General features: G+C 35.8%; 1 protein-coding gene across 11 annotated transcripts in view; it reads right to left on the bottom strand.

The window, feature by feature from the left end:
- Positions 1-18,599, bottom strand: part of LOC134536789 (protein tramtrack, beta isoform-like) — an 84,918-nt gene that overhangs the window by 34,870 nt on the left and 31,449 nt on the right. For 2 of the 11 annotated variants that reach the window (XR_010075879.1, XR_010075878.1), the window contains exon 6: positions 772-1,012. The exons of 7 other annotated variants lie outside the window; for them this stretch is intronic. Coding sequence is in view for 2 of the 4 variants with exons in the window: in XM_063376710.1 (XP_063232780.1) it covers positions 881-1,012 (132 nt within the window). In the remaining 2 variants the exon portion in view is untranslated. The remainder of the gene's footprint in view (positions 1-771; positions 1,013-18,599) is intronic. 2 more of the 11 variants (XM_063376710.1, XM_063376711.1) reach the window with 1 other exon arrangement.

Here is an 18,599-nt window from a genome sequence, read left to right as displayed (position 1 = left end):
CATCTTCAAGCAATATCCGTTACTTTGTTACCCACACTTACGTAACCCTGCGATGATGTCATCGCTCAACTTAATCCCAACATATGTTAAGAAGTTTCACTTCAAAAAGTCACATTAATCTGTTATTTATTTTGTCATTGTCATTCTCACATCCTGAGTAATACATAGCACAGCATAAATAAATGAGTTATCAGATAATGCTAGTTGTACAAATGTTACTTTATCAACAAGTAGAGCTAGTATCAAAATTAAACATGGTCACAATAAAACTATTATTAGTATTTGGTATTTGAAAGAATTGATTTGATGATAATCACGGAAGCTACATCAAAACCCTTCAATGAACAATGACATCACACTGAAAACAAAGAATGAACTAGGTTGAAGCAGTGAACAAACAAAATTAGTATTTTACTATAAAATAAAGTGTTTACTACACAAACTACTATGGTACACTTTTAAGTCAATCTTGATTAATAGTGTGAAATGAACATATACCAGACTTTTAATGTGCCAATAATAATTTAAATAAGTGTTAGTCAAATATAAGCTAGGCTTTGTGTAACTACACTACCATGTTAATGAAGTTAATAAGATGGTAAATATGTGTTTATTTTAATCAGAAAGTTATAAAAATTATTAATTACAAAAATTATAAAAAAATCACTAATGTCGAGAAAATTAAAAAAAAAAACAATAAAAGAATTCATGCGCAGAAAACTTAAACTGAGTTACACAGCTCTCAAGAAGAATTTTCAGTGTTGTTCTTACCTGTTTGAAATAAAAGAGCAATGTACGGACATATCAGCCGCGTTAATTGGTTTCAACTACGCCGAAATGTTGTGTCGAACCCACATGTGCTTGCGAAGTTCATACGTACGGCTCATAACAACGTGACACACCGGGCAGCTCGTCTCCCCGGTGTGCAACTTACGGTGCAACTTCAGGGAATGAGGGTGCTTGAAACCTTTGCCACACAGCTGGCAGAAAAACTGCTTCGGCAGCTGTTTCGCTGAAACACACGTCAGTGTACTTTGAACAGACGCTGCCAGCAAAGGAACCCAATTAGCTGTTCAAGAATAATATGTTAAATCTCTTATACAGATATCACACTCACCTTTTTCTGTTAGGGCTAGTTTCAGGCTAGTATACATGCAAATTTTTGTAATCATAATGGTATATAAGAACTACCAGGATCATTAATTCACTTTTTAAAATATAGTAAACTCCCAATTATCTGGGGTAATGACTGGCGATCGGTCCAAGGATAATCAAAAAAACATCATAGTTAAAGCAATTTTTGGGGAAAAAAAAACTTATGTTAAAATTTTTTTTCCTGACTATCTACACAAACATTATATAAGGTTTTACAAATCGGTACCTAAGTGTTGGACATAATTTACAGAAAAAGATGCAGCACATATCACTGAAACATAGCCATATTTTACGTCTAGCTGGTCTGTAATTTTTAATTTTTGTTGAATGTCGAGTACTACACTACAAGATTGTATTTATTATTAGACACTACTTTCTGAAGATTACAACAGAAAAAAAAATACCGCTGTGTTGCGACTACTGCGTTGAAACTACGGAGACCAGTTATCACTGTGGAACACAAGCACACGCAGCTTACAGGGATGTTTTTATAATTTTCCCTAGCAGTTACACAGTTCATTATGCATACTAACACTTACCAACTATGTAAGTATTATGTTTGACAGCATTTGTCATCTTGAATCATAGCATAAAATGCTCTTGTCACATCAATAGATCACAAAAAAAAAAAAAAAAAAAAAGGTTGTCTGTAAAGTCGGTTTACGGACGATAGTTTAACGTGCCAACGTCATAACAAAACATTGATTAAATGATTGCACACTTTTATGAATAAAATTGAATAATTTTTATTGAATTATCACTATTTTGTATGGATACAAAGGAGTGAAATGAAATCTACAATTTAATTGATGAATTTACTTTTATTTGCACTCATTAATTCAAATATGTTTATTACTTTAACGAAGAGATTATTTTAACTATAACTTTTATACATGTTTGTTAATTAACTTCTTCCACTCTGTGTTATTCAGTTAAGGATAGGACGATGATAGGAAAAGTAGGAAACAAATGGGAGTGTTTCAAGTTTAATGTGCCTCGAAAAAGTCAAATTGATGGTTGTTCCAATAGAGTGGAAGAGAGATAGATGCGGCGCAAGCGTACAATGAGAGCAACGAGACAATGCGTGTAACGGGACATGAGTCATCCGTTTTCGTGCGTGCAGCCGGCGTTCATCGATTTATTAGATGTTGTAATGTCAAAAAGTCAAAAATTATTTTGTGTTTATGGTTTGTGGAAGTTAAATATGGCACCGTTAACCTGAAAACCGGATAACTCGCACCTAGATGACCTACTGTAAAATAATTTTCCAACTAACCAGATGAGCTGTTGTTAAGTTATTTAATCTGTAACCCTTTGCTTGCCAGCAAGGAATGAGAATTAAAGGCCCCTTTCAGACGATACAGTTTTTCACAGTTACCCCCATAGTGCTGTGCAATCCATTATATTACATGCATGCCATCCACAACACAAAAGCTGCCATGTGCGAACCACTGCTTACGGTATTAAGCAACTGGCATGTGAGCGACAAGTGTGTTGTGCTGACCCATGTACGAGGGAATGGGAGTACCCGACGACGATAACCCACCAGTTTAGCAATGTCCGCTAAGTTTCTCACGCAGCCAAAAGCTTGCTTCCAACACAAATTGAAGGGATGCTACAAGAAAATGTCAAGTGACACAGCGTGATGTGTTCGACAACCCTGTCACATTACACAAGGCACAAGGGTTATTTTTGATCTTATCGTCAACGAGATCATTGGATATGGAAAGACATTATAAACGCTCAATTCGTTTATAGATAACTAACTTGATATAATTAATGTAACAAATTATGTACGGGAGTTATAGTTCTGGAAGACGTGCGAGTCAAGCCTACATTTTATTTATTTTATGGTTTAAGGAGGGGAAACAGTTTTGGAAGTATTGATTAGTCATTCATGTCTTCTATGGCATTTATAAATTTTGATATTTCAAATTTAGCGTTGTTATCTTCTTCTTTTCCTTACTGGTTTTGTTTCATGAAAGTTTTAACATCAATGGTTGTCAAAATAATTTGGCTGTTGTTTTAGAATGTTTGATGATTCGAGGCTTTTTAGGAAAGATCTACGAAGGGAATAGACATGTATTTGGGTCGAATCACTATTTTCACCCGTAATACTATCTATAAATTGATCCGGGACAACCGCGGAGTTCGTTATTTAGCTGACAACGACGAGTGAATAGAAACTTCTGCACTTTTAGTGACGGAATTAGGGAAATTTCCGAACTTCAAGTAAACTACACAACCACGTCGGTCGTTTCGTTTGTTGGGGATTATGCACGAGAAAGACATTTAAAATCTTCGGAAGAGCTCCAGAGGAAAACTACCAGACGTTCCTAGCGTTTGGCGATGCCGATCCCGAACATCTGAAGGACGAGTCTTTGCCGGGACGACATCCCGCTGTCTATAGATGTGACTGCAGTTTCTTCAGTGAACAGACTGTTGGTGAGGTCCATCCGTTTCTGATTTTACCACTTTCCAGAGCCAGAAGGACGTACAGTCGCGGAAGAACGAGACGACGAATTCGCCGTAGTTTTGAACCCTCTTTTCAGTTCGAATCCAGTCTCTACCCAAATCCAGGAAAAATCCAGGAGTCCTAGTTTATCACTCATGCTCTCCGAGACACTAGTTTAGTCGGTAAACTGCTGACGTGATTTTAGACAATACTAAACCCACAAAACAGTTGAGTAAATACTATTATTTAGGAAAGGCTTTACTCTTGCGTACTAAAGGAAGTTATGACTCTCACAGTAATATTAAATTATAATGGAAATATAAATTAATAGTTTCAACTATATGGTAATTACTGTGATGAGTAAACGAGATTAAATACTAATTGCACGAATGAATCCTTTTCGGTTTGTCTGATTTATAAGTCAGTAGTTTCAAGGCGCCCTTTAACACATAAATTTATATACCGACTAAGTTTCGCTATATATATAGCACTGGCAGTCAATGACAGTGAAGTATTATTTCAGGTAATATGGATACTAATATATTAAGTCATTGAAGAAAGAATTAGGTATCAAATGAAAATCGTACGCTAATGGTAATTTATTTGTTGGTACTACGAATTCCTATACTGCCAGTTTATCTGTGGACTCACCTGATTTGTCTAGCCCGAAGTAGAGTCATCTTAGTATGACTAACAAAATAAAAATAGTAGCACTGGGTCGATTCCAATTCTGGATATGTTGATTGAACTGATTTCAATGGAATTGAATTTGGTTGACTTATCCCATATAGCACAATTTGAAATTTGGATAAGTATAAAAATCAGAAATAATTTGACAAGCATTAAAGCATTATTTTAAATTTAAAGAGTATAGAATCTGACTGATTGGAATCTAAATCAAAGACTCAAATCACAAATATGAAAACTGAACTGGAATTTGAAGCAGCACATTTTTGAATCGACCTACCCTAAATAACAAAATGGGAATGATTGCCTTTTTATGCTTCCATTAACTTTATCGGTTTATGAAAGAGACGGAAAAAGCTGCATCATGTAACAGTTTTGTGATTGGTTGTTAGGTTAAATACGTAGGTGAACTCCTTCTTAGAGGACGAGGGTCAGCCATGTTAATACATTGTTTGCTGATGCACTAATTGGTTATGCTGCAGATGTGTGCTCACCAAAAATAATTTTGATGTAGTTGAAGATACCTTTTATACAGCTGTAGTCTGGGCTATATTGAGTTGTAAAACTTTTGAGACATCATTAGGAATTTTTTGACGGTTGAGTACGTCAAATGTACAGTGAGTTGCCAACAACCACAGTGTCATATTTCATACCTCATTTCCCTTTCTGTTTTTTGGCACCATTGATTATTAAATTGGTTTTTAGATCAGCGAACTTTAACTTGATGAGAAAGAACTTGGAATTGTATCATAAAAAAATATGGTCGCCATTGTGCACTTTCATTATGGATGAATAAATCATGAAAACTTTACTTCAAATTCTTTTATTCATAAAAGAAAATCATCATAATTTCCTGTAAAATAACAATTGAAGTTAATATTCTGAACTAAATTTTTCTACAAGAGCAACAATATAACAATGAGAGTAGATGGGATCTGTTAAACATTCTCTATAGGCCGATATTCACAAAATTATAAATTTAATAATTTATTTATAACTTAATAACACTTTATAATTGCTTGTTATACATGCACCACACATTTTCTTTTTCCATCACTCAAGCTACTTTATTCTAGGTTAAGAGCCCGTTATACTTTTCTCCAAGCCAAGTGTGACAAATGAACCTACCTGAAACTAAAGATATTAATAACTTAAAATCAAAATCTGTTACTGTTAAACCAAAAACACTGATAATTATTGTACATAAATTAAAAATTGCTATCTAATGTTATCTTGCACCACCAGACTGATGAGAGCAGGCTTGTGGACACAATGTTGGCCATCCATGGCAAAAGGTTGTTTGTGGTGCGTGCCATTGCCACGAAATGCTTCGATGAGGACACCAAAGGTTAACTATAAACATGGTAGAGCTAAACCATACAATCTGAAACACACCTAAGTCTACTCAACTTTATCAGTTATTCGCTAACCTGGTACTAACATATCTGCTGATTATGCATAACAACAAGAAGGTAAGTAGATGCAGTCCAGTAATGATGATTTGAGTCTTCTGACAACATTTAAAAAGAAACTTGAGTTTCTTCTGTTGACAAAAGTATATGTGCACACACCTCTTGTGGTGAAGGTTTGTCGTTTATTTTAGCTGAAAACTTTTGCCGAGTTTTATCCATTAAAGTTAAAAGTCAAATCTTACTTTCTGTTGCATGGTGCAAAAACTACCACATGGACTGTAGTGCAAAGAAGGCTATTGGTACAGTATCTCAACTCAATGCATAGTTACATCTACTCACATCAACTGCCAGAATTATAAACAAATATAAAATATTAGTAAAATAAATAAGTAATAAAATTAAATTAGAAAAAAAAAAGCTTTGTATAATGTATGTAACACAAATAAAGGAACAAGCCATTACAAAAATCTTAACAGGTGTGCCAATGTAAGTTTGGTCAAAGTGTTAGGTTATTTTTACTCTCTGTATCACTGTCACTGTGCCAGCATACACCACGTCACAAAGTGATGCGCCCCACGCAATTACCGCCCGAGTTAGGCCATGCAGTGAATCACTTAGCATGTAGTAAATCTTTGGTGACTCAGATGTTGGGTTTTCATCGTAGCATCGCAGGCAGTCGTGGAGTTTTTCAAGTTTTTTTTTTTTTTGTTCTGCCATGAGTTCACGCATGGCCTCCTGCCATTAAAGTGAACTGGCGAACCGGCACCATCTATTCCCAATCCTGAGGACAGCACCTGGAGGTGACAATGTATGTACGTTAAAAAAAAAAGACTGTTATAACTGCAAAAATGTGCGGACAGATGTATCAATGAAATATTTGGCTCTTGCTTGTTAGTGTACTTGTTTGCTGCACACAGCTGTTTGCCTGTTGTCTGTACTGTTCTTTAATATTCATTTACTTAACATTACTACTTATTCCTTTCCTATTACTAAACTTTGGCATTAAGTAAAACTTTGTTCTGTCAGATGAGGTACCCAAGGCCCCTTAGAAATCATGTTTTTTATTAATTGATATTAATCACAGTACTTATATCCTTGGTATACTGCCAAAAGTCACCAAGTCGAAAAATGGCAAAGCTGAACAAGTTAACTTCATAATTATTTTTTTTTTTACAAACAACATTATAGTTATTGAGACCTGATCAGAAGAGCAACATTCTTGATCTTTGTCTACTGACTGAGATAATAACTTGATCATTTTAAGTTATACTTATGCTCTTCATTTTCCACTTTTTTACTTGGTGAAGTTCGTATAGAAGAGACAGATAAGTTAAAATTTTACATTTATATATAAATTTTTTTACAGAAAAAGCTAAAGACGTAGTGCCACAGTCTCTTTCGTTGGTAATTTTGACATTCATGTTTTTTCATGGCCACTCATTTATATAAAAAAAAAAATGTTAATGGTATATAACGTTACTTTAGTTTCATGCAGTTGCAGGCCATTTCCTTCAGATGTGCAAAACTAAAGCTGCATGTGCAGCGGTCAGCTTATACTGTCCGCGCACGTTTGCTTTCCCTCCCCCTTCCTTCCACTCGATTGGTCTCCTTGTTCCTCCCCTCCTTTTTTCTCCCCTCCTTCCCCTTTCACCCTCCCTCTCCGCTTCTGAGCTTCCTGCATGTTTGTAACTGTTCCTCAAATACTGAGGAAAACATATACATCATATTAATTAGATTTACTATGTTTATAAATTGAATTCATTTCTGAGTTTTTTTTTGTGTTTTTGCATACTCACTTGCAGCCTTTCTGATGCTTCAGTGTATCACTGAGACACAGTTGGTTCTGTGTTCACAAAGGGGTTACAAAAAATAAAACAGTATAAAAACCAAGCATGAATGAGTCTCAACCACTACTTATATATTTAACTAACCCTTACAAAATAAATTCCTACAAATGTCTTCAACAGCAGCACTTCACCAAAGGAAAATAAGTAAAAAATAAAAAAATAAAAATTCCTTACCTTTAATTTCCTGAGTGACAAAGTTCAAGTGTAATTTTTCTTGTTGTTGACCCACTTCATTTTCTTGCATCTTCCATTTTCAGCACACTACATGCCTTTATGTTTATCCGCAGATGAGCGCAAGCTTCCATACGCGCTAACGATTCCATTAAGTAACAATGAAGTTATTTTCCGCAGTAAATCCATTAACTTCGTCACAAACGATGGCAATTTCAAATCCTCAAGTGATGATCACTAAGCTCATATCGACTTCTTAATTAAACAGGTATCTGCTAGGTACGAGCTCACTCAGGGATCTTAATGCACTACGTGGGCAGCATCAAGATCCACCGTTACGCCTCTGCTCTGTGTTACGACTGCAGCTCAACAGACAAGTACACAAATCAGACAATACTGGTCTAAATGCCTACAGCAATTAACTAAGTTTCCTTATGGCCAACAGAAGCAGAATGACATAATGCCATCTAAAAAAAAGTATGTTACAAGTGCTCACAGTGTTATGACACAAATGTAACATATTACTATAAGGTAAAACCTTATTAGAAATTCTCATTAATTTGTTTTACATTTTCAATTATTAATCTTCGACTTTATGCTATGCTTTTGATTATTTCATTAGCGCTGAGAAACTTTTGTAATCCATGGACAGTTCACAGCAATATAATTTAAAACATTTTATTTTCGCTTGTGCTATGGAAATAAGTTGGAAAGATACATATTTTGTTTGTACATAGTTACGATTAAAAATGTTCTAGAAGGGGAATCTTGGAATTATTCTGAGGTGACAGACATGAAATTCATAGTCTTGTGTAATTTTGGTTGTTTTACACCGCTAATTGATTGAAATGATTCGCTGCTATGAGTTAAATAGCAAGCTGAACTCGTGGTGTTATAGTTGTGCGGATATTTTTTTTAATATCGCACCATTTCAAGACGTCTCAACATGGACTTTACTTTCGTCCCAGTAAGTAGCTGGAGGAAGTTGATATAAACTGTATTTGTTCGTACGCACTCATATTTCTACGAAATATGCAACATTTAAAAGTTATTGTACGTTGGAGTGATAATATTTCATGAACTGTGTTACAAGTGCAAAGTTAAATGAAGAGGCGCTATTTTCTTGAACTAATATGTGTTAAGTGTATGAAATTGGTGGAAGTACAATTATTTAGCGCCTAGCTATAAGAAGAGGTGCTCTTATTCATCTGGGAATAGAATACGTCGCAAATGTTCCTGATTGCACGAGCCTGATCTACGTCCGAACCAAGACACGAAGGATCGGCATCCCGAGAACTGTCGAAGACCAAAAATGCTTTGGAATATATTGAAGTTTCCCTACGGAGGAGTTTAGATTGACTGCCTCTGTATCTCACATTGCAAGAATTATTTGATCGGCAGCATTGTATGTTTCAAGGGTTTTTATGTTCTTACAATGTTCAACTCAAGGTATTGTGACTTAGAATTTAAGTAAGTGTTCCATGTGTAGTACTTAGTTTAGTAGTTTTAGTGTTGGTAGCTAAGGCATTCAAGATATATGTAGCAGCATAACTGAGCATGCTAACAATTCTGAAATCACACTTGTTTTGCCTGCACTCATTAACCTTACAGACCATTGTTAAAGATAATTATTGCTTTGTCCTACGAAACGCTCAGTCGTTCATGTAGAATTTTAATAGAATCTCTTATTTATGATGTTATCTGCCAGAGCTAGAACCGAGTGCAACCAAGTTGGCTATAAAGTTTAGAGTCATTTGTTTTGCTCTAGTCAACTTATATATTTAATTGTATTTAACGTAGAGTCATACACGAGACTGCGAAGCAGTACTCAAACATACATTTTGAATGCCCTCAATTATGAGTTCTGTTTGTTTAATGTGTTACTGGTTCGTAAAGAAGTTGAGACCAACATAATTGCTGTAGCTACTACGATTCTGTTCAGGAAGTTGTCACGTTGTAGGGTTTAGTTTTGGTTTTTCAACAAAATACATTTAACTTCAAGTAATTTATTATTTACGTAACCTCAGAATAGACAGATACTCGATAAGGTGTTCAGAATTAACTTTAACTATACGGTGCCCAAACTATAATTATTTGCATGAGTATATTTTATTTACCCATAATGCAGGTGTTTCTTAGTGAAGAGCAGAGTCTATTAGGGAATGGTGTATAAATCTCAACACTCGCTCACTCGCCTACACATACAAGGTTGGGGTTATACACACACACACACACACACACACACACACACACAATGCATTCTTCACCACCCCATAGATTACCATATTTACCCTTTCTGAATATAATACAACCCTAAACATTTTTACTATAAGTTTATGAAAAAGACTTTATAGAGTGGAAATCACAATTCAAGTACAATACAAGTACGTAACACAAGTAGACCTTTTTTGGTGCCACTTTTATATGTAGAATGATTTACACTGCCTTTTGAAACACCAAGCTGTAGTTAGAAGATAAAAAATTGTGTTTTATGACTAGTTCAAAGCAATCCTTCAGAAATCAAAGAATGTAGTGATTGCCTACGAGGGTGAAACAGGAAGGGCCAGCAGCTACAGTGAAGAGAAGCAGAAGGAACCCTAGACAGACTCCATTTTCCATTTGCACCCTTTCCTTCATACCGCTTTCCAAGTGTTAGCCACTCATCTGTCACACCTGTCTATAGGTTCAGGACTAAAGTGGCATAAGTGACGCACTAAGAGTGTGTAGTTTTTCAACTGAGCCGTTGCCAATGGCAAGATAAAGTTTGCGATCACCTATAATGGTAACCCCACTTTTAGTTTCAGCATTTTTGGCGACAATCATCAGATTTTGGGATGAATGCTGTACTTATTTTCTTAATTTATATTTTTTGACCAGTGTTAAACATGCAATATTCCCAGTCAGCCATGGCCTATGGCAGAAACGATCCCAGCATGTGTCTGTTTGTCTGGAGTGATCTCAAGAAACCACGGAAAACAGATACCAGGATGAATGGAGCCAGGTCCTACCCAATAAGTCCTACGTTTAACCACTATGCCACCTCACTCGGTCAAACTTGTAAAAATGTAAATGATATTTTAAAGACCCGTGCTTACCTTCACACTGATATTTAGCCTATTTTTTGGGTAGTTATTATTACGGATGGGCCAATGAAATCATCAAATCCTTAGTATTTGAAGGATTCAATATTTGAGGAAAAGGAAAAAAATATTAATGGAAATAAAGTAAATTAAAAAATTCAACACTGATAACCTCTAGCTTGGTTTATTAAACAACCATTTAAAGGATAGAATGTTTCAACACCATAGTCAATGTTCTTTTTTAAATTTATTTTAAGTTATTTTATTTTGGACCCTTGACTCCTAGAGATGAATTCGAGGGGTATGTTCAAGGTACTCTCTGAAATTCTAATTCGAGATTCGGATTCATGAAGATTGGGTTTTGACCTATCACTAGCTATAATTTAAAATGGCAGAATGACAATTATGGTTACGTGGAGCTGTTGAAACAGCCATCCATCATAAATACAGTGGCGGCCCTAGACTTTGTGGGGCCCTGGGCCCTTTTACTCTTGTGAGGCCCTAATATTTTGGACAGGTGCCTTTACCTGACGGATATGGAATATACCCCAGAGAAAAGTTAATAATGTTTGTGCAAATTTATTTTTAAAATTTTTTTTCTGTTCCTTCTTGATAAATTTGCTCGAGACTGTTTTAGAAATTTTCCATCATCATACGAGGCAATAGAAAGTTTTTCTGACATGAAATCATGAAAACTGAATTGTAATCAAAGGGTATTGTGACCAGCACTTTAAATTACATGCAATTACATTAAATTCTTAATTTCCCAATTCATATCCATATTTTTCACAGGCTTACCTAGCCTTAGAGCCGCCTCTGCATTAATATATGGTGTATACATATAAAAACAACAGTTATCACAGATTAATAATTTTGGCATGGAGGAGGTAACTAGTAGATGCATATAAAATACAAACTGGAAGAATTAACATTTTCATTTAATGCTGCAAGAGACTTTCCACCAATTTCTTCATCCATAATTAATTTAATTTGTCAGAAACAGTTATACACACACACTCAGCACCACAAAAATAATCCTGACATAATCAGCACATAGAGGTTAGAATTTTACAGTCAGTAAATTAACTGGTAGGTAGAATATATCTTTGAGATGAATGTTTGTTAGATTCAGCCGTTAATAATAAAACAGCAGCAGTGTTAAAATCTTAGCAGTCATAACTAATAAATGTTCTGAGAAAGTATAAAATACCATTCAGGTCTCAATCAATCTGTGGTAAATTATATAAACACAAGAACTTAATTTTTTTTTACAAACAGTAGTATTAAATTACATGCAATTTCATATTCATATCCATGCTGCACTTTATTAATTAAGTATACATCAGGGGCTTGAACAGTGGTGTTTCTGTTACAATTACATACTACAAATGAAAACAATGTATTGAAACTTACCTTGGAGCTGTGTGTAATGAAAACCCTTTTAGACTCACTTGATTTATATTACTTTGACACCATAAAATAAAATTTTTTGAAGTTTTCTTATATAACATTTATTATTTTTTTTTAGTTAAAAAAAGGCATATTTACATCATCGCTATAACTTCATTACTTAATAAGTGTTTTTTCCTTGTTATCTAATGATGGTAAAAAAAGGTAAAAGCAAAAATGTAATTGTTTTACATCATAAATTTATATCATAATCAAAATATGATACCGGCAATAATCCACAAATGAAAAAAATATATATATTCATATATTGGTTAAATACTTAATATAAATTATTGTTGTGTCTCATTTACTAAATTTTATTTGCCCCAATAACATCATATGAAGTCTGAACCCAAGGTTAGTAGAGGGAGGTTGCCTCGGTCCCGTAAGCGCTGTGTAGCCAGCCGGCCGAGGGTGGGTGACGTTACTAGCAGTCCCGCAGCTGCCGGCCTGCCCGTTATCTGTCCGCCGCGTCCGGCCACAGCAGCAAGTGTCGCGTATAGATCGAACACGTTGTTAACACTATTACAACGACCCTTCCATAATTGTTCCATTATATTTATACTCGGTCTAATACTGATATGGCTGCCATTATTATAAATATTATCCCCCCCCCCCCAAAAAAAACGTATTAAAGTTAACACGTGAAAAACAGATTCCATTAATATGATAAGCACAAAAATTATTATGTACATAAAAAACCATTTCACATCACTGATGATTGTGATTACCTTGCAGAAAATACACAAAAAAAAAGCATATGTGGAAACAATAAAATATCTCGGTACTCACCAAACATTGCAACCGTTGCATATTTGGTTAGCTCATTGATCGTCCGTAGTTTCCGATGTCGGATTATTTCTTTACTCTTGGAAAATAAAAAATTAAAATTTAAAAAAAATTCATTTAGCATTAAGTTTTTGAGAGATTGCTTTAACACATGTGTAACTTAAAAAAATTGTTTAGTTGATAATGCACCATATAAATAAAAATTCGGTCATCCTGATCAAAATTAGACCTAATGAAATATTCCGAATGTCACTTTAGAAGTCAACTATTTAATGCAGCATACAAATTCAGGTCTTAAATGCCTAAGTACTTCATGTAACAATTTTTTTGTATTTTTTAATTTTTTTCCTCCCGTCGTCTGACATGGCACCAGAAGTTCTCTTGGTAGATTTTCGGGATTCTTCTGAAAGACACTTCATCCTTATGAATGTTCTTTGAAAAACAAAGGCTCTGATAATTTTCTTTGGAATAAGGAGCAATCTTATCCACCAATTTCGTCACGACGCCTGGGCCTTTTAGAAGTTCTTTACCATGATAATTTTGGAATTCACACTCAAGCTGCTTTGCTTGACGTAACCATAGTTCAGACGGTATACACAATCTCCCATAAGACAGATGCTTGACCCACGATGATTCAGTTGGTATTAGAGTATTCGCCTCATTGCTACTTTCTAAGTAGGAGAACTCTGATTTGAGTTTTTTTTTGCCTCCCAACCACAAAGGTAATCAAAAGCATTTTCTTCTAAATCAGTAGAAAATTTAAATTCTGTTTGTGTTGTAATGATATCATCCGCAGTTACGTTTCCTTCAGACTTGCCTTCTTCTTTAAGAAAATTTGTTTTTGATTTTTCAGTTTCACTTACTGAATCAAAAAGACCGCTAAGTTGCACTTTGCTTGCCACAAATTCCTTGTCATCTTAAGCAGCGGTCGTATTTGTGTTCGTCCGTAGCACACCTTGGGTTTTTCCTAAAATTATCATCCTCAGGCGGTATAGTGCATCTAAAGGCGTGGGATGATCGTTTAATCCTCCACGGGTGCGGATCTGCGAAAACAAATTTTCAATAATGTCTTGATTAATACGATGGGTCAATATGTAACTAATACCATGTGTCAGTTTTAGATCTCTGTAAAGAAGCTGTAATGATTTCGTAGACACAATGACACCTTTCTGGAAAAGTTGCATAGTTTTTTTCCCACAGCATTGCAATTTACTTATTGTTTTAATCATTTTGTTTAAAATTTCGTCTTGAGCAGTTAATTCTTGGCCGTATGCTTTTCGGGATGGTTCGCCAATATTACGGGGTATATAACAGTTCATGGTGTCAAACCATTGGTCACACAGGAGAATATAGTCTGCAGTTGCTTGTGCCACATTCTTGTCCATTCCGGGCATTTTAGTTTTCAAAGCGATAGCAGTGGTTCGTGACAATAATTCACTTGCTTTCCTTACATTCTGCCGCTGCGTTTTTTCCACCGATATATGTGTCTTTGTTAGTTTGTGGCATATTTTGAGATCTGAGGATTCTTCTGCATTTATAAGGGCTTCGACTGGTCCTTTATTAATGTGTATGTTACCAGGTAAATTGAACCCTGTATCCAAAAACCAATTCCTGACGAGTTTCAAAAGATGTGGCGGATCAGCAAACACATAAATTTTCTCGGTTTCTGCACTAGGGTGGTTAAAAAATGTCTTGTCTGTACTAATTCCCATTTCCTTCCATAGGCCTACATTTCCTCCCCCAAGATCACTTACTATGGCTTTCACCACGTATCCTGCACCACGAAGCTTATCAATAACTGACAGAAGAATATCTTTCGTCATTTTTGTGTCAAAATTTATGTAAAGTGGCTGTTTCCATTTAGAAAACAAGCCTCGAGCCATTACAACTTGCATGTATGAAAAAGGTCAGACAACTTCATCTTTTTTCACATCGTATTCCAGAGTTCTCTTTACTTTAACTTCGTCAAATTGCAGGACTGCTATGCGTTCTTTATCAATCAGTTTTGATCCGGCAACTTCAAGATACTGAAACATGTGCTGAAGTAGGCCCTCACGCATTTCCAAAGATGATGCCCACCTCTGAAGCGTGGATATACCTGGCAAAGGGATATTTATTTTTTTCTTCAGAAAAAGATAGCAACGTTTACTTAGGTACCTTAATGTGAACGCCAAAGATATTTCTTCATTAGTCCACCTCACATGTTTCCTTATTCCAAGAAGCAACCCTATTTGGTTTTTCGTAAACAACGACGACAGCACTTGGAAACTTTTTTTGATTCTTTAGAATCTTTTACATTCTTTCTCTTCAGGTTATTATTTTCTTTCTTTAATTTTTTAATATTTTTGGCGTCTGAGAGAAGTTTATTTTCTAAAAGTAATATTTTATGTTTCAGAATTTCATTTTCTTTTTTCAGATTTTCTTCTTTATTTTCTACCTTATTTCTAGCACTGAGGCTGCTAGATTCAATTACACTTATTTCTTGCGGTTCTTTTATCAGCTCTGTTCGGACTTTGTGACTTATGTCCTTGTTGTGTGAAGTGTTACTTGCGCCCCTTTAGCGTGTCGTATAAACAGTTCGGCAAGATGGCGGGCCGCATGCAGTCGGGTCGTTTGTTTTGTATTTGGCTATCGTTTCGTTGTCATATTTGTATTCACTAAACCAGACTTTTAATATATTTATGGTCCTCCGGAAGAAATTCGTTGAAATAAAGAACATTTGGTCCTCAGCCAAATTCAAATGAAGTACATGATCCCACATGTCAGAATGTACAGGAAATGTGGGCAAATCTGCAGTTATTTTCGGTACAACATATGCAGCAAGTGGCAGTTGTGGGTTTGTTTTGCCAACTGGTTTAATGCAGCATTTAACTAATCCCTTTGCCGTGTGTAAGGGAGCTTGTGATAGTCCATAAATTGGTAAGAACGCCTTCTGACGAGTCAACCCCAAAAGCTGGGCACAATGTTCAGTTATGAAGCTCGACTGACTGGCTGAGTCTAAGACTGCTCGAAAATTCTGGTAACTACCGACACTGTCTTGTACATCCACCAAGGCAGTGGATAATAACACGTTTCTGGGTTTTGATTGACCAGGTCTCTGAGCTGTAGCCAATGCAACAGCTGGTGTAGGTTTTGTTGCTGCAGATTCAGGTGGGTAAAGTGCCCAGTCCCATTGTACCTACCAACCATAGTGTAACTCTCTTCGTATCGACTATGTGCCCTCCGCCATCTCTGGAAACTGTGGTTGAAAGGTTTTGGGAAATAGAAGACTTCCCCACTTGTGCACATCTATCGCCAGAAGATGAAGCCTGTGAGGCTTTCTTTAAAACCACTCACCATCGAGAACCTTCTGGACGTTACATGGTTTCCCTTCCATTCCATTCACCTAAACCAATACTTGGAGACTCAAGAGCACCCGCTGTTCGCTGTCTAGAGGCCTTGGAGCGCCGTCTGGTCAAGCAACCTAGACTGCGTACCGAGTACCAGGCCTTCATGGAGGACTACTTGCAGAGTGGTCACATGGAGGTAATTGCCAACCCATTGCATGATGTTGAGTCAGCCTATTATCTTCCTCATCATGGAGTTATCAAGGCAGAAAGCACCACCACCAAGCTGCGCGTTGTCTTCAATGCTTCTGCTAAGACCCAGCGAGACGCGAGTCTAAATGACATGCTGATGACCGGACCCAAATTACAGACAGATGTTCGAGAAATTCTGCTTCGGGTTCGTGTACACAAAGTTGTATTCACTGCAGACATCAAACAAATGTATCGGCAAATAATGGTGGACAAGGAGCATCAAGACTACCAGCGAATTGTGTGGCGTTGTTCTCCAATTGATCCTATAGTGGACTATCGTTTGCAGACTGTTACTTACGGAGTTTCATCTGCTCCTTATCTAGCAATTCGCACCTTGCATCAGCTGGCCCAAGATGAGCAATGTAACTTCCCTCAAGCAGCTCATGTTTTGAAGTCTGATTTCTATGCGGATGATGTTGTCACAGGGGCCAATAGTGTTGAAGAAGCCATTGCTCTTCAAAAGGAACTTATTGCTTTGTTGGCAGCTGGTGGTATAAAGGTTGAACTTGTCAACTTTATATAACAAGATGGAGGAACTAAATTAATGTATCATATTTATAATTTCACTTCTGAGCACATTTCTTTATTTCTCTATGAACCATAAGTCAGTAATTTTGTTTTTATATCTTTTAATGTAAAACTTCTTTGCTCAAGGAATGAGATATTTTGTTTTACTAATAAGGAGGGTATTTTAAAAGTTCATGCTTAATATTATATGACTAAGAGTTTGTAAAACAATCTGGTATTGGTCGAAAGGGTATAACAAAAACTATTGCTGGAAAATAAAAGTTGGTTTGGAATTTGAAGTGAAAACGAAAAGGGAGGTTTGATATAGGAACCATCGGATAAGCTAGACGTGACATTTTATTACTGCAGAAATTGAAATTAAGACTGTTAGAATACTTTGAAGAATGGCAAGAAATAATAGTAGACATTAATAATATTGATAATTTGGAGATATTTATTGAATTGAAGAATAATTATTATTTGTAAGAAGATTATAAGAAACATCGAGGCGTTCCCAGGATGAAGATTATGAAACCCGACTACGAAGATTTGAAGTAATAATGAGGCGTTCCCAGGACAAAGAATGAAATATTCTGCATAATTGACTGTACGAGATCATCCAGAAACAGCGAGAGGCGTTCCCAGGACGAAGACAACTAACAAGAGGCGTTCCCAGGACGAAGACGAACAACGAGAGGCGTTTCCAGGACGAAGGTTTGGAATCGACGATAGGCGTTCCCAGGACGAAGACGAAGAATCACTACGAGGCGTTCCCAGGACGAAGACATGAAACAGCTGAAGGGCGTTTCAAGGATGAAGACGTGGAATCCTTGTTGCTGAGTTCCCGTACATCGAAGACAGACATCGTAATGCATAGTTCGTTACTACTGAACTATACTAACAGGTCGGTCAGATATTTGTAAAGGAATTTTACAAAACTTACCAGCTTTGCAAAAACTAACACACCGGAATAGTAACATCACGAGAAATCCGTTTTCAATACTCTTTAAACCAATACCATACTGTTTAAGTCTAGTGAAAACTTGAGTTAAAGTAAAAAAGTTTGTATGTCAACTAATCTAATGAACTTACGAATTTTTCCACAAAATACCCAGCTCTACCTATTGAATAGTCAGGACAATAAATTAATTAGAATAAATTTTGTATAGTAAACATTAGCTAAGTGAAGACTTGCAATAAAACAGGTTCAAAGAGTTTGATACTATTTTACTGGTATTAAACAAATTATAAATATCTGTTGATAATTATGAAATGTCACTGAAAACTGATAACGGTTATTTCCCGATCACGTTGCGAATATTGTGTCATTCATAATCAAGTCTAAATAGCTAAATATTTTAATGTTTACTCAGTTTTACAACTTCTTAAAAGTTGTTGGCGCCCATAAATTAATATAAAATGATTAGTTATTATGCTTTTATTCTATAAATACATTAGAACTAGTCTAA

This window comes from Bacillus rossius, chromosome 11 (assembly GCF_032445375.1).
Source record: "Bacillus rossius redtenbacheri isolate Brsri chromosome 11, Brsri_v3, whole genome shotgun sequence".
In the NCBI taxonomy this organism is placed as follows: domain Eukaryota; kingdom Metazoa; phylum Arthropoda; class Insecta; order Phasmatodea; family Bacillidae; genus Bacillus; species Bacillus rossius.
The sequence above is the reverse complement of the archived record's forward strand: the minus strand, read 5'-3'. Positions and strand labels throughout refer to the sequence as shown.